General features: G+C 48.3%; 1 protein-coding gene across 4 annotated transcripts in view; it reads left to right on the top strand.

The window, feature by feature from the left end:
* Positions 1-16,123, top strand: part of POF1B (POF1B actin binding protein) — a 225,826-nt gene that overhangs the window by 165,836 nt on the left and 43,867 nt on the right. For all 4 annotated transcript variants that reach the window (XM_086918778.1, XM_086918777.1, XM_086918779.1 and 1 more), the window contains exon 12: positions 13,678-13,830. In XM_086918778.1, coding sequence (XP_086774904.1) covers positions 13,678-13,830 — 153 coding nt within the window. The remainder of the gene's footprint in view (positions 1-13,677; positions 13,831-16,123) is intronic.

Genomic DNA, 16,123 nt, shown 5'->3' with positions numbered 1-16,123 from the left:
GCAGTAAAAGTGAGTGATGGGGTATATGAGTGACTGTATAGCTGAGTGAGTGAATGCGAAAGTGGCTGTATGGGTGAGTGTGTGCTTGTGTCAGTGACGGTATAGGTGAGTGAGTATGTGTTAGTATCTGTATGAGTGAGTTGGTGTGTATCTGTACAGGTTGGTAAGTCACTGTGTGATTGACTATGAGTGCGTGGCTAGGTGTGTGAGTAGCTCTATGGGTGACTGACACTGTGAGTGGCTTTATTAGTGACTGAGTGGTTGTATGTATGGATGTATGTAGAACTATGAATCAGTGAATGGCTTTGTAAGTACTGGTATGGGACTTTGAATGGGTGTCTGAATAGTTGTGTGGGAGTGGGTGTATAAAAGGCTCTGTGGATGTGAGTGGGTAAGTCGGTGATTCTATGGATGATGTCATCAGTGATGTCCTCAGTGATGTCACTGACCATATCATGTGTGATGTAATATGTGATGTCATAAGCAATGCATTGCGGGGGATGCGAATTATAGTTAGCTCAATTAACTATAACTGCTGAATTTCACTCGTTTTGTATGATTTAAACCTGAGCCTAACTATAAGGTCCCTGTAACCTTTGTTATTTTAGTGAATTTCTGAGTTTTTTTAAGTCCATTTCCTAACTATGACGTCCCTGTAGCCTTCGTTTTTTTTCAGTGAACTTCTATGATTTTTAAGTAGTAGTCGCATTTGCAGGGTGGTGGAGAAATGGGGTGGGGCCTTTGACTAGCTTTCAGGAATCTGGCTGTGTAAGACTCAAAGGCATCAGGAGGGCTTCTTGCCCCCAAGGTCCCTCGGGAGTAAAGGGCACGTAATTCCCCAACCAGTAGTGCGCCAAGAGCCACGTTTGCAGTGTGGTGTAGAAAGGGGGTGAGGCCTCCGAAGATCTCTTCGCAATCCCACTGTATAGGACTTAGTAAAGGTAACAGGGTGTGTAGGTCACCCCCAAGGACTTCATCCAGGAGTTTGCAGAGTGGTGGTGAAGGGGGTTCTGAAAATGTTCTGCATGGCCCCTCTTCCCTAGGCCTTTTTCAGCTCCGGGCACCCCATCCCCCAGTGCCAGGCCTTTTTTTTCAATGGGTGAGGAGGCGGCGCAGCTCCCTTCGCAGGCTGCTTTCGGTCCTAATGCCCCCATCCCCGATGACCGTCGTTTTTATTTTCTTTAAGTAATGGAAGGGGGCTCGTGGACACCATCCCCCTGCCCGCCTGTAGTGATGGTGCCCTGGTCCCACCCAGGGCACCCACTCCCACTGATGGGTAGCAGGTATTGCTTTTACACAGCATGCAGCTTTCTGTGTGTAAAAGTAAATTGTGCTCCACTTTGAGCAAGCAAGAGCAAAATGCTCTTCCTTACTCAAAGCAGAGCACAGTTTGCTATGGCTTGGTGGGAGCAGTGCCCGGCTTGGCCCCCCGCAGTCCCCGGGGCTGCAGGGATCTGTGCATCAGTTTACATATGTTTCTGGGGCGATGGTGGTCCCCAGGGCGCAGGGGTGCTGCATGGGTACCAGGGCCGGACTGAGAACGAAAACCGGCCCTGGCAAAGGGCTCAGCCAGCCCCCTGGGGGTGGGACCGAGCTCTTTGGTGAGTCGGTTTTCGGACGATTTTGTTACAGAGCCGATGTTGCACCTATGCTGCAAAAACGGCACTGTAACAAAACCGACCCCCAGGGCCCAAAACCGTCCCCCACCCTTGCAGCGCACCAGGGGATTGCCCGGTGCCCGCAACGGCCAGTCCGGGCCTGATGGGTACCCCTGTCTTACTATAAAAACTGCCCCTGGGACCTGGCCCACTCGGGGGCTAATCACTAATGAAGTGTTTGAGTCCGTCCTTTTTCTTAAAATGTTAATCTAAATCCGCAAATTCAGCATAACTCCACCAATTTTCTTTTTTCAAAAAAATGCTTTTTTGTGCCTGTGGGGTCTGTCTGGGACACCCCCAAGAGACCTAGGGGGTCCGGGTGTTTCTACACTGCGCCCTTTTCTTTTCCTGTGACTCGGTTCAACCAAGTCACAAGATGGCTGCCAACATTTCTTGGTTTGAAGTGTTGGCAGCCAATCCGATCTCAGCATGAGATCAGGAGGTGGTCGCTGATTCTCTGTATCCCTATATATATACACAACTGGAAATTTCTTTAAATAACTCCAAAACTACTGAATGAATTGACACCAAATCACAAAAAGACACTTCCTTGAACCAACATATACCTTCCTGCCAAATTTGGTGTAATTACGTTCAGCAGTTCAGGCTGTAGCCGGGGTCCTATGGGAATTAACCTAGGGAAAACCTGATTTTAAGCACCCCCTGGTTCTCGTCCCTCGCTTGACGGATCACCCCGAAACTTTCAAGATAGCAGCTGAAGTGAACGTCATATCAGTTTTGAATTTTATTTTGAAGATTCGTCAAACAGCGCCAGCGTTATTGACAAATGAAAAAATGCTCTTCCTATGGAAACAAAGTTGTAGCTATTACTATCTACTGGCAACCTCCTTTAGATAATATCTAATATGCAGACATATAAAACAATACTTATATAAAGCGTGCTCCTACTATGCCCCCACCGGATGATTCAGCCCTATTACCTGAAGGGATAGAATGGTCTCCATTTTGGTCACAATCTCAACTCCTGTGCTTGCAATAGGTACTGGCACTTACAATAAAAAGGGAGTAAATAATCAGTAAATGTCTGCAAACATTTTAATCAACCGAATATAAAACAATACTTTATATCTAATATTGTGAATTCCCCGAAGCAGTAGTCATGAAAATAATTTATTTCAGGTGAATGGTCAATACCGTTTCCTTATCTAAACTTTTATTGCTGCATGTACTGAAGTTTTTAATATACCGTGAATCTACTTATTTTTGTGTGTGATTTAAGTATTTTTTAATAATGTAATATAAAAGAATGTTAAGTGTAATAAAGTAATGGGGGCGTGGTTTGGCGCCGACCGGGATGGCTGTATGAGCGTGCAGCTCCGCGCCGAGTCCCGTAATATATCCTGGTATTGCCGCCTGCGGAACCCTTGGAGGCACGAATTCACCATTTGAGGTGAATTTAACTCTGTGCAGAGAGTCTGGTTGCTGACGGGGCCTCGGAGGACGAGCGGAGACCGAGATCCGGAACACGGAGGTGCCCGGCCGTGGACAAAGGCAATATGGCGGCGTGAGGCTCCGGAGCGCTTCAGAGACGGAGGGCGCTGGCAGCTGATATCCTGGTGGCTGCCGAGTGGAGCGAGGGGTGCGGAGAAGTCCCTGAGGGCACATTCGGTGTTGAGCGGGGGCTGAAGAAGCCATCCCCCGGATCGCGGTGAGAGCGGCCCCCTCGCGCCCCCCCCTCCCCCTCCCCGTCCTGGACGGGTGGACCTGGGACTGCGGCACCTGCGGCGGGCAGCGGGCGCGCACTATGAGTGCTGACTTGGGACGCTTGGGGGGGGCCGAACTAGCGAGCGGAGCCGGCCGCCTACGGAGCAGCTGGTACAGGCGAGCGGCGGATTCTGGAGCCGCGGAGGCAGAGGAGCCGGGGTAAGCACAGTTGGGGATCCTGGCCTTCGGGAGGCGAGGCACCGACAGTGAGCCCCTGGGAACGGGGGGCGCCCTGCATTCAGGTCAGGACAGCGGGGGCTTGCTGTTTTAGCGGGGACCGCCCGCCTGGACTACTGCGACTGCGGAGTGGCGGAGGTGGGGCACACGAGGAGCGAGAACTGAGCCTGCTGCAGTGCCCTGGGCCGGACACCCGACACGATCGGCCCCCGGGGGTGCCCGCCTCCTTGTCTGGGGGGACGCTGCTGACCTGGGATGTGAGAGGTGGTCCGGAGCCCTGCTGGTGGCTTAAGACTGGGTACTGCTGGGGATGGTCGGAGCCTGAAGGTGTGTTCTGGGGACACAGACGACATAGGGAAGGAGCAGGAACGAACTTTGCCGAGGGGTGGGGAGCCCTGGTACATTTGGCCGCTATCTTCCCTGGACCGGGGCGGCAGGTGGTGTGCCTGTCGGGAGAGCTGTGGACACCGTGGCCATAGGTGGGGGTCCAGGAGGAGCAATTATTGTGCTCAAGATGGCTGCTACGGGCGGGTTCTCAACACACCTCCTGGACAAGGCGATGCATCCACCATAACTCAAACTGGCGGTAACCGGGCCCCACAGGAAGACACTATGCCGGAACAGCGGCTGAACTTGCGTCTTGATGCTATCCTGGCTGCGATTACCACGACAAAGGAGACGCTGCACCATGATATTGCGCAGGTTGCCACGGGGCTGGGCCTACTGAGAGCTGACCACGCCAAGCTCTCGGATAGGGTGAAGGAACATGAACAGTTACTCCTCGACCTGAAGCCTGCTGTGGTGACGGCGGAACACAAACTGACAGACATTATGGGCCGTTTGGCGATTCTGGAACGAAGAGCGGAGTATGCGGAAAGTCGTAACAGGAGGAGCAACGTGCGGGTGGTGGGCCTTCCGGAAAGGATCGAGAAAGACGACGCGGTGGCATACATGGAGGACTGGTTCAAAACGGTTGTGGCGCCGGAGGGGCTTTCTCCTTTCTTCTCCCTGGAAAGAGCACACAGGGTCCCGGCCAAGCCGCCCCTGGAGGGCCGACCTCCCCGACCAATGGTGGTGAAACTGCTGCATTACAAGGACCGCGACCTGTTGATACAGAGGGCACGGGCTCAGGGCCCCTTTCAAGTCGACAATAGCAAGGTCACGATCTTTCCGGATTACACACAGGAAGTGCAGAAAAACAGGGCGTCCTTTCTGTCAGTTAAAAAAGAGCTGAGGAAAGAGGGGATTCAGTATTCCTTACTCTTCCCTGCCAAACTGAGGGTTATCCTCGATGACAGGACACACTTCTTTCAAACTCCGGACGAGGCTTGGTCATGGCTGGAGTTATACCGTGCTGGAACAGATCGCACTAATAGAAGCGGAAGGGAAAGACCGAAACCGATCCGGATCAGGAAATCGCAGCGCATTCGTTCACGGAACAAACTCCAGCGGGATGCCCAGATGGCGGATGAGAGGAGAGGGGCTGTGGCTGCAACGGCAAACATTACAGGATCACAGCAGGAGAGAACGTCGGGGGGGTCGGCCTCGGCGGAGGTGGGAGGGAAATCTGAAGGCGATGAATCGGAAACGGGGAGTGCCGGGGGACCAGTGGTTACCCCACAGACTTCGGATGGAGTGTTTAATGAGTGACGTTCCGAAGACTCCAGTAACCCCGGGGTACCTGCTGGGACTGACTCTCCGGACTTTGGTTTGCTATCAGGTATGGGGCGGAAAAAGCAGGGTGGGACTGGGGGCACGGGGTGGGAGCTCTGCTGCCCCTGGTTCGGTGCTCTATCACCCTCTTGTGGCCCCTAAGGCCTTCTGTGGTGGCGACCACAGATTAGTGTGTGTGTGTGGTTTTGATGGTTTGGAACGGGGCTGAAGCTGGGTTATTAGGTCCTGTCCTGGGGAGTGGGGTCTGGGGTGTTTTGGGGGGGGATTGGGAAGGGGGATGCAACTGCTGCAATGCGGGGTACAACTGTTTGATGGTGATACTGCACAGAAATGTCTACTATGGGGTCGTTATCTAATGTGAAATGTATTACATGGAATGTCCGCGGAATTCAGACGATGGTGAAACGCCACAAGGAGCATGCATACCTGGTGAGGCGGGGAGTGCAGATTGCAATGCTTCAAGAGACTCATTTAACCAAGAAAGAATGCGGAGCTTTGCAGAGGAGGTGGCGGGGTCAGGTGTTTGGCACAACCTATTCAGCATTTGCCAGAGGGGCCCTAATCTGGGTGAGAGCGGGGACCCCGTTCGAAGTCACGTCACAGCGGGTTGATCCAGAGGGTAGATATGTGGCGGTGGAGGGGCGACTTTACGGGAGGGAGGTGGTCCTGTGTAGTGTGTATGCCCCCAATTCTGATCAGGCCCGCTTTATTGGCGGCTTAACGGGTTCGCTGGCTCACTTTTTGGCTGGCCCGGTCTTATTAGGGGGCGACCTTAACTCGATCACTGATCTAGTACTGGATAGGTCGCACCCGCCGTTGGTCGACTCCCCAGTGCGCAGGCTGGCGGTTCATAGGAAGGATTGGCAGGAGAAGTGGGGACTGCTTGATGTGTGGAGGGTACAGCATCCTGAGATAAGGGATTACTCCTACTTTTCTGCAATTCACGACCTACATGTTAGATTAGACGCAGTGTTGTGTAGTGGCACTTTGGCAACGACGGTGACACATACTGAGTACCTGGCTAGGACCATATCGGATCATAACCCCTTATTGGTGTCAGTGCAGTGGCAACGGGCTAGGTCGGCGGTCCCATCGTGGCGGCTTCGGCCGGAAGCACTGGAAGATCTGGTGTTCAGTGACATGGTTAGACAGGGCATTGACCGCTACTTTGCGGAGAATGAGGGCTCCGCAACGTCGCGATCAATAGAATGGGATGCGATGAAAGTGGTGGTGAGGGGCGTATGCATGGGTAGATTCTCGAATGCGCGGACGGCTGTCCTGAATGATTTAGCGAAAGCAGAAGTGGCGTTGCGAGACCTGGAGCGTCAGAGGCCTGAACGGCCGGATCTGCAGGAGAGATTGGTGAAGGCTAAGGAAGTGGTGGCGACTGAGACTGAACGGCTGCGGTGTTATGACTATAAGTTGTATAACATCAAGGTGCATGAGGAACGTGATAAAGTGGGCGCGCTCCTTGCCAAACTTGCGGATCCAGAGCCTAGGGGGTGCCCGATCATGAGTATAAGAGCAGAAGGAGGGGAGGTAGTCTACTCGCAATCAGCTGTGTTGGCGTGCTTTCAGTCCTATTACACGGGACTGTATGAATGCCACCTGGAGGCGGAGAGGGATGAGATAGGCGAACACTGGGCCATGCTCCCACTGCCAGTGCTGGACAGTGAGGATGCTAAGGAACTGGGAGGTCCTGTAACGCTAGCAGAGGTGAGAGTAGCTATTAAACAGATGGCTCGAAATAAAACCCCAGGGGTGGACGGTTCTATGCCAAATTTGTTGACATCCTAGCGCCAAAACTATTGGTGGTGTACTCGGAGGCCAAGCAACGGGGTTACCTGCCTGAGTCAATGAGGGAGGCACTAGTGGTACCACTGTTAAAGCCAGGCAAAGACGCGTTGAGTGTGACATCTTACAGGCCCTTATCGATGCTGACAGTGGACTATAAGATCTTGAGTCGAATCCTGGCCACCAGGTTACTGCAGCACATGACGACGCTAGTACATAGGGACCAAGCGGGGTTTATCCCGACTAGGAATACCTCCATGAATATACGAAGGCTGGTCCGAATTTTGGATGGTGCCGGGTCTTCGGCTCTTGACTCCGTGGTGCTAGCAGTCGATGTCGAAAAGGCTTTTGATAGCCTTGAATGGCAGTATTTAGATGAGGTACTGCTGAAGTTCGGAGTTGGGGAGGGATTCCGGAGCTGGACGAGGGTCCTTTACACGTCGGCTAGGGTGCGCCTGGGCCCGTTGATATCTTCGGCCTACCCTGTTAGTAGGGGGACGAGACAGGGCTGCTCATTGTCCCCCCTGCTGTTCGCATTGGCGATGGAACCGCTGGCAGCGCAGGCGAGGACGGGTACAGTGCATGGAGGGATCACGCAAGGGCCGGAGTCGCATTATATCTCGTTATACGCTGATGACTTGCTGCTATACTTAGCGGACGCTGAACGGTCTCTGGAGGGGGCGGTAGATATGCTGGTTGGATTCGGTCGGCTGTCGGGCCTTAAGGTGAATTGGACTAAGACCTGTATATACCCATTGCGGCCAGGTACGCCCTGTCCCCTGTTGGCAAGGGAGGTAATATGGGAGCCTTCTGGCTTCACCTACCTCGGGGTGCGCATCTATCACGAGGCGGCTGACCTCTCGGAGGGGAACGTAGGGCGATGCATACGTGCACTGAAGGGCTGCATGGCGTTCTGGGCCTCTCTCCCTCTGTCGGTACTGGGCCGAGTAGCACTGTTGAAGATGGTGGCGCTTCCCCGGCTGCTTTATTGCTTTCGAACGCTGCCGGTATGGATTCCGTAGCGGGTTTTTAAGGAACTGAAGATGTTGGTGACTGGCTTCCTTTGGGGCCAAGGTCGGCGGAGGGTAGCGTTGGAAACTCTGATCAGGCCTAAGATTGAAGGGGGAATGGCAGTCCCCGATTTTGAGCTATACTACCTAGCGGCGCAACTGCAGTACCTAACGCAGAATGTGGCTAGAGAATTCAGGGGTCCTGAGTGTGACCGTGGTGCTGGTATTCCGAGGTACATCCTTTCTTATATAGTTATGCAACAGAAACTGGATTCGAGGGAGCTTACGGTGGAGGAAAGGACGCTTAGAATGTGCTGGCAATGGAGTCTGACAAGAGCGAGGAAAGTCCGGCCGTATGCACCGGAGATACCGCTAGGGATGTTGACCGCGCTGCCGCATGGGGGTGACTGGTCCAGGCTTCTGGAATGGGAGGAATTGGGTCTACAGATGGTGGGGGACCTGTACATTGAGGGAGCATTGGCTCCCTATCAAGTGCTTCAGGAGCAGTTTGGCTTGCCAGACGGTACCTTTCTATTGCACGCGGCAGTGGTGGTGGCGGCGCTGCAAAAACATTGGGGAGTAGGGCTTGCCGAGCCGGAAGTGACCATGGCATGCCAATATGTGGTAATGGCGGCGGGTACTGTAAAAGCGGTGACGTGTCTCCACATGAGAATGTTGAACGAGGGGCTAGCTCCACTGCTGGCCTTGAAGTCGCGATGGGAGGACAGCATAGGCAAGCCCATTCCGGTCACGGTCTGGAGTCAGGTCCTGCGGCGGACATGGAAGGGTACGAGGAACGCACGGTTTCAGCAGGTGCATTTCTTTGTGATACATCGGGCGTACTTGACTCCGGAGAGGATAAAACGGTACTTCCAGGTGCTTGACGCCGTGTGCCCACGTTGCTTGGCGCCCGAGGTTGACTTGGATCACATGTTGTGGGGGTGTCCGACACTGGGGACGTACTGGCCGGAGGTGGGGGCGCTCTTGAATGCGGTAACGGATAGGGAGGTGGACTTTGATATGGCGGCATGTCTCCTGCTCTGGTTCCCGCATACAAAAAGGACGAGAATCACCAGTAAATTTATTGATTTGGGACTTATATTAGCACAAAGAGAGATAACCTGGCACTGGAAGTCTAGAGAAGGTCCTTCAGTGAGGAGGTGGATGAATGAGCTGTTGAAGTGGGCGGGATGTGAAAGCATCATTAGAATGCGGCAGGCTACCAGACTTGGCAAGGAGAGCTGTTTGGACCTGGCGAGAGCTTGGGAGATGGTGGTGCAAGCGTTGCGTGATTACATGGTGGGGGATGACGAGGAGGAGTGATGATCCATGCGGCTTCCATGCACTTTTAGCGATTGCGAACGACTCCTGGTAGATGGCGAGCCTCTGAGATGGCACGGTTCTGGACAACCTGCATTAGCAGCAGCAGCAGTAGTTGGGGGGGGCGTTATGAGGAGGGTAGCTCGACATAGCGGCCTGAAGTAGAATAGGAGGATAGCACGTAGGTTGGACCCAGGATACCGGGGCTCCCGGGATAGCTGGCAGGTATTCTGACAGTGATACTGGGGAGGCCCGGGAGGGGGACTCTGGAGCGACTTGGTCGGAACTGTGTTGGGCGGGGTATGAGCTGTTGACGGTTACTCCCTGAAAATTCTGAGTTCGCTTGTTGATGCATTGGGGGGGGGTGTTTTAGGGGGGGTAAAAGCAGATACTAAAAAGTGATGCTGGTCGAATACCTGGGAAAGGAGTACACGGAAGCATCTTACTGAGAAGGGTAATCCTGCAGCGCCGCCCAGCTGTGTAAGATATATCTGTACCTTTTAAGATTGTGAAGCTGCAAGTGTACTGATTGGCTTATGATGTGGTCTTGTTCCTAATTCTGCAATAAAAATATATTTAAAAAAAAAAAGTGTAATAAAGTAATAAAATGTTTACTTTTTTTTACAATGTTGCTTATTAATTTGCAAAAATTACACTCCTTTTGTTGATTGAAAAGTAAAATTAATATAATTATATTATAGTTAATTTTTTACTTAATATAAGTTTGACTACCCATCGTTGATCCCTCAAAATACACTGCCTTAAATTAAACACTGCCCATTACTCAACACTAAATACTCCATACTACTGTATACACTACCCATATACATATTTCCAAAAATTAGAATTAATTAAAAAATATTAAATCATTTTAGTTTAGTAATTTACTCTACTTGTTAATCACAATCAGATAGATATTCAAAAGTAAATGACTTTTCAGTTATTTAAAAATATAATTTGACATTTATTTTGAGTTACAATTTTTAAAATGCGTAATATTTGTAAATACATATGTTCTTATATATAACATAAAAGAGAAATGGGTAGCCCAATCGACTTGAACAATTGAGGTAAGGAGTAGCTACAAGGGATTTCATTTATCTTTGACTTTTGATCAACTTGTGAGTTAGTTAACAAAGATCTAACCCCAATGTATCCATTTCAGTCTGTATATAACAGACTGAAAACCTACCTGTGAAAAGACTCCCGATGTAACTTCTGCGATATAATAGCTCCAAATGCAAAAAATAAATAAATGAATGGCAGTTCAGGGTCCGAAGTGGTCTTCTGCAGCCGTGGCTGGTTCGTGGGTGAGGCACAAGTTTGGGATGGCTAGAAATCAGTTTTTTGTTTTCTGAATGAATTGATTGGTGTTCTTTTATGAGGGTGTGGCATCAGAACAGTAGGCATCTTTCAGACCTGAAAAGGATTATTATATTTGCTTCAGTAAGGCCATATATTACTTGTAACCAATTAATCTGCAGGACCAAGTTATATGGTAAAACTCCACATTGGTGGAACTGGCTCACAGGCAAGAAGAAGAGGCGGAGGTATAGTTGTTGCTGATCTTTTTAGCAGTAAGATAATTCCCATGTGAAAAATTAAAGTGCAATAGTTTAAATATCCCATTCCTTAGCGTTTCGGGAGCATTGTTCAGAATCACTTTCTAATCTCGTTCTGCTTGGTTTGTCCTAAGTCTATAGCCCACTTTTCTTTTAGGTCTATTAAGTCAGTTGGAGATGAGCGCCAAGGAGAGCCTGATATAGAAACCGTACCATGTTCTTCCCCAGTGGATATAAATGACGCAGCAGTTTATGCATAGATGTGTCTTTTCCCTCACTACCCCAGCTCATGCAAATCTCAACGGTCGTTCCATAAACTGAGAAAATCGCCACCGGAATGGCATTTTCTCATGAAAATTTTAAAGACACTCTTAGTATCGAATCCACAAAGAATTTACACACTGTCTCAACTCCTGTCTCAAGCCAGGTTGTCAGCTTTGCCCTCTGACATCCCAACATCCTGGAAAGGCTTCCGCTGATACATTAGATGAATACAAGGATTCTAAACCTGTCTTCCTTTGATATCTATCACAACGGTGCTCGGCAATTCATAATAAGCTCTGTAATTTCCTAAATAGACATTTTGGTCTAAGGAATATACTGACCAGCTCACCCACAGCATATAGAGTCAAACTGTTCCGTGCAGGACAGTCTTTCTGACCGCTGTGCTAGGGGTGGAGACAAAAAGCCTACTAGACATCAGAGAAGCATCTTCAAGTAAAACAGGATCGGGCCTCCCAGGCTGGCATTGAGCCATGCCCCTACCCTTGCAAAACCGCAGCAGTCTTTCTGTCCCTCCCTATGGGGCAGGTTGGGGGTGTTCAACTACATGGGGCAGAAAGCCTACTAGACACCAGAGAATAGTAATTTAAAAAATGCCTCCTCTGGCTCCGCTGCCCCCATTCTGTCTTTCTCACCTCCCTCCATGACACACCAAGGAAGGTCAGTTGTGTAGTATTCTGGACTCCTCTATAAAACATTTAGAACCGTCCATTTTTCGTCAGTTTTATCTTCTCTGCCAAGGAGAAAGAAAATTGGTGTTGCAAGCCTGTGGTGTAGTGTGAAAAATTCAATGCTCTATAGTTTTCCAAAGAGAAATAGTTTGGTGGAGAACAGGAAACCTATGGAGCGGTTTGTTTACAAATCAATTAGAGAGACCTTGAGGTGCACCCAAGTCCATCCTTAAATTGTTTTCAGGCAGGCCAACAGTACAGATATTATTGCTTCTTGAGTGCTTTTACAGTCCTTCACTTTATATGCCAACAATTTCACCCTTTTGGTTAGAGATAACACTTTTTTGAAGCATGGACATCTTTGATTGTATTTCTTTTTGAAGAATTTTGCATTTAATGTGTTTTGCAGGCAGTGGCGTAGCTAACCCTATTGCCTCCCATGACGGTCCCTGTGTTTGCCGCCCCGCGGCGGCTCTATTGAAGAGCGGAGGGGGGGTGCTGGTGATTGCTGCCCGAGATGGCAGGTAAGAGCGGGAGAAGGCTGCCGCCCCCCAAAACACATGCCACCCGGAGCAGATCGGCCCCCTCCCTTCACCTTCCTCTAGCTATGCCACTGTTTGCAGGTTTCATTTGTTCATTTTTCTGGAGCCTCAGATCAACTGCAACTAATGCTATCTTGAGTTCGAAAGCATTTCTTGTGGATTCCATGGCATCAGCTCCGACACTGATGTAGGTGTACTGCCGTGCTTTAGGCTGTCTACATCTTTTTCTTAACTGAGTAGTCTCTTGTCATAACCCTCTTGATCTTTAACAACTCAAAATAGTGATGCAATTTGAAGGGTTCAACTTCAAAATCAACTGCAACCTCCACTCTTACTACTTCCATCTTTGCTCTACAGGAAGTACTGGGCTCATACACCCAGTCCAGATAAGACGTAGGGATGGGCTTGTCCACTTTTTCTAATGGTGCCAAAGTGGGTACATCTCAATGAGGCCATAACCCGCTCACCACTCCCTTCACATCTCAAATGCTGCTTGAACTCTGATCGGGTTGGATCAACTTGCTCCACGTTCCTTACCAACATCTGAGAATATTAGGATCATTTAAACTGAAAGGCCCAAGTCCTACACTGTGAACGTTCAGTCTGGCACCAGAGGGATATTCAAAACGTGGAGGAATTGAGGGAAGATAATGTGTTTTGTTTTCTGGTAGATACTTTAACAATGGTAAGTAACTTTTTGTTTGAGTTACTCAAGTACATATTCTGGACAAGTTAAACCTCCCCTGTGAGGTGTAGCTTGAAGACTATGTTTTAGTTTGATTCAATACAATTAAAGAATACCATGAAACAATTCATAGAGGTGTTACAGGGGCTACCTTTTTTTATAATAAAAAATTGAATGCTCATTAGAAGAGTACTTGCTACATGTTTAGAATATTGTAGTCTTTTATGATAATAAAATAATATTTGTATTCTAGCGAACCTTCTTTCAGTATCTTAATACCAAGGTTCATCTACACAATTACACCGCAATTTATTCCTCTTTTGTTTTCTATTTAGGGGTGGGGGGGGGTCACTGCATCATTTACAGTTTTAACCAGTGCAGTAACTTAACTTTTTTCATTGAATCTACATTTTTCTGTGACAAATAGACTGCTCTGGCCACCAGAAGCAAGTATGAATTTGAGTTAGTGTTCAAACCGATATTCGTATATGATCTTCAGTCACATGATGACAATGATATCACTTGTAGGTTAAAGAATATTCTTTGAGAAATAGTGCTGCTTTTTTGTTCTCATCAGCAAGCCCTAAAAGAGAATGGCCTAAAAATCAGGAGGTTAGAAGAACAGATTCTTCTTCTGAAGAACGCAGATGCTGACAAGGACTATCGCTTGAAGGAACTGGAATTCAGTAAGCGTGCCCTAGAGCAAGAGAGCGACAACCTGAGACTACAGGTACCATAAGCCATTGGTTCTCTTGCTGTGTTCAAATTAAATGCTTATTGTTGCTGGTCTATGTTTTATGAAAAGTGCACACTATAAAATTAGTTCTTTATCCCAGATGTTGAACAAAACCTTGTGTAATTCTTTCTTATGTTTCTACTTTGTAAATCCATAGCCCCACATCAAATTGTGTCCAGAGAAAAAGCATTCACATATTAGTAGTTATCTGAGCTGTTGTCATTCCAAAGACAGCACTGCACCCATTTCTGCTTTTACTGGTTGTGGCTATGCAATCTATGTATAGATGTATTTTCTCTCCTACCATTTGTTGATGTTTTTAATGGTGAGAAAATAAAAATACTAAACTCAGGAGATAGCAGTGCGCTGTAGCATATATCCAACTTCCGTTAAAATTTGAGCTGGAATTCTGGTGTATGTCTAGAGATATGGTTGTAGTGTTGGTTCTTTTGACTCCTACAGTGATAATGCTTCGATTTCTCAAAAAAAGACAAACAATTGGTACCAGTATCACTTGGGTATAGTAACCTAGGTCTAGAACTAACCTAGGTTGAGGTTTAGTTTTTGAGAGTAACTAAAAGAAATCCGGAATTTCTTAGTTTCATGTGTATTTATAGCTTCAACCTTCAGCTTGGATCAAACCATACAGGATCTATTCGTATGTCCATCCTGGGTCCGCAGCTCAGATGGTGACAGCTCGCCAGATCATCGCCAACATTTTACAAATTGACTCCGCAGTCAGCAGGATAAAAAGAGGTAAGATGATTTATTCAAGCGCCATCTGCCAACGGACCGGTTGCCTCCTGCCCAGTAGTCAACTGATAAGTACAGAACATTGGTTGTACAAAACACATGCAGTGGAATCTCACTAGGGTCAGATTCCACATGGAACAACTCAACAAGCCTAAGCAAACTACGACACATCTCCTTTTCTTCCAATATTATAGAAAACCGTAATAATTAAACAAGTGCTCTTATAGAACATGGAGAAAGAAAGATAGGAAAACACTGAACAACAAAGAGCCCACATAAGGCTACAATGGAAATAAATAGAGAAAAAACTAAAGGATGTGTAAACAAATAAGGACCAAACACAATGTGTCAACAAACATAATCTTTCAAGTACAAAGGGGTTTTACGCCCTCTAATTTGTTTTCCTTCACCACACCCAACACCTTCTGTCCGTTCCCTCTCAAGAACCACAGAATCTGTAGTAACTCCCTGAGCCACTTCTCCCCTCTGGTTGTGACTGGAAGAAGGACCATCACTACATCCGAAGTCACCATCCCTCATTACCATAAAACCATCCACAGCTTTATCATTCTTTCTTGAGCAAACAGCACCCTTCTGATATAAGGCAGCTCTGCGCTTGTTCCAATGCTCTCCATTCTCCAAAACCACATGGAAATCAAATGCCTGCTTAACCTTAAAAGGACCCCTGAATTTGGTCAGCCCTCTAGTTACTCTACCTGTTTTAACTTTCATCCATTCACCTGCTTCAGTTCTTCCATTGCTTACAATCTCCTCAATATTTACATCTTTACCCAAAACACAATCTTTCAACCAGGCTGGTACCAATCTGTTGCCAGGAAACCTTCCTCTCAACACTTCAAATGGAGATTTACCCAAAGTGTCTTGTTTGGTGCTGCATTAAGCCCACACCATATCAACAACCGCTTTCTCGACACCCTGATTAGACACACAAGCCATCTGAATCACTCCCTTAACCAACCTATTATACCTTTTCCCTATGCCATTACCTTGGTAATTGTACAGCGAGGTGCACTGGTGTTTGATACCTATTTTACATAAAAATCCATGACCTGGTAAGTAAGTTGCGTAGTATTGTCTGCCACTAGGACGGAGGGAACTCCTTCCTCAAGGAACACTTTTCTCAAGGCCTGAATAGTGACACTTGTGGTAATATCTCCCATGAATTTTGCAAGCAACCACTTTGAATGGGCATCCACGCATACCATGGCAAACATCAAACCACTGCGTACCTCAGACATCGGACCTATGAAATTCATGAAACTGTATGCCAGGGCAACCCCGGATTTCCAGTGTGTCCCATGATTGTTTGATTACCAACACAGAGACACTTATCACTTTCTTTACACACAACACATTTCACCACCCAATCCAGCATCTGAGCATCCATTCCAGGCCACCAAGACTGTGCCTAAAGGCGTTTCTGGGTAATTCTTTGTCCCAAATGGCCTCCATGAGCCATTGCTACCAGTTTCTGTTTCAAATTAACTGGTGGCACAAATTTTCCGACCCTTAT

Source organism: Lissotriton vulgaris, chromosome 4_1, assembly GCF_964263255.1.
Source record: "Lissotriton vulgaris chromosome 4_1, aLisVul1.2, whole genome shotgun sequence".
Classification (NCBI taxonomy): domain Eukaryota; kingdom Metazoa; phylum Chordata; class Amphibia; order Caudata; family Salamandridae; genus Lissotriton; species Lissotriton vulgaris.
The sequence above is the reverse complement of the archived record's forward strand: the minus strand, read 5'-3'. Positions and strand labels throughout refer to the sequence as shown.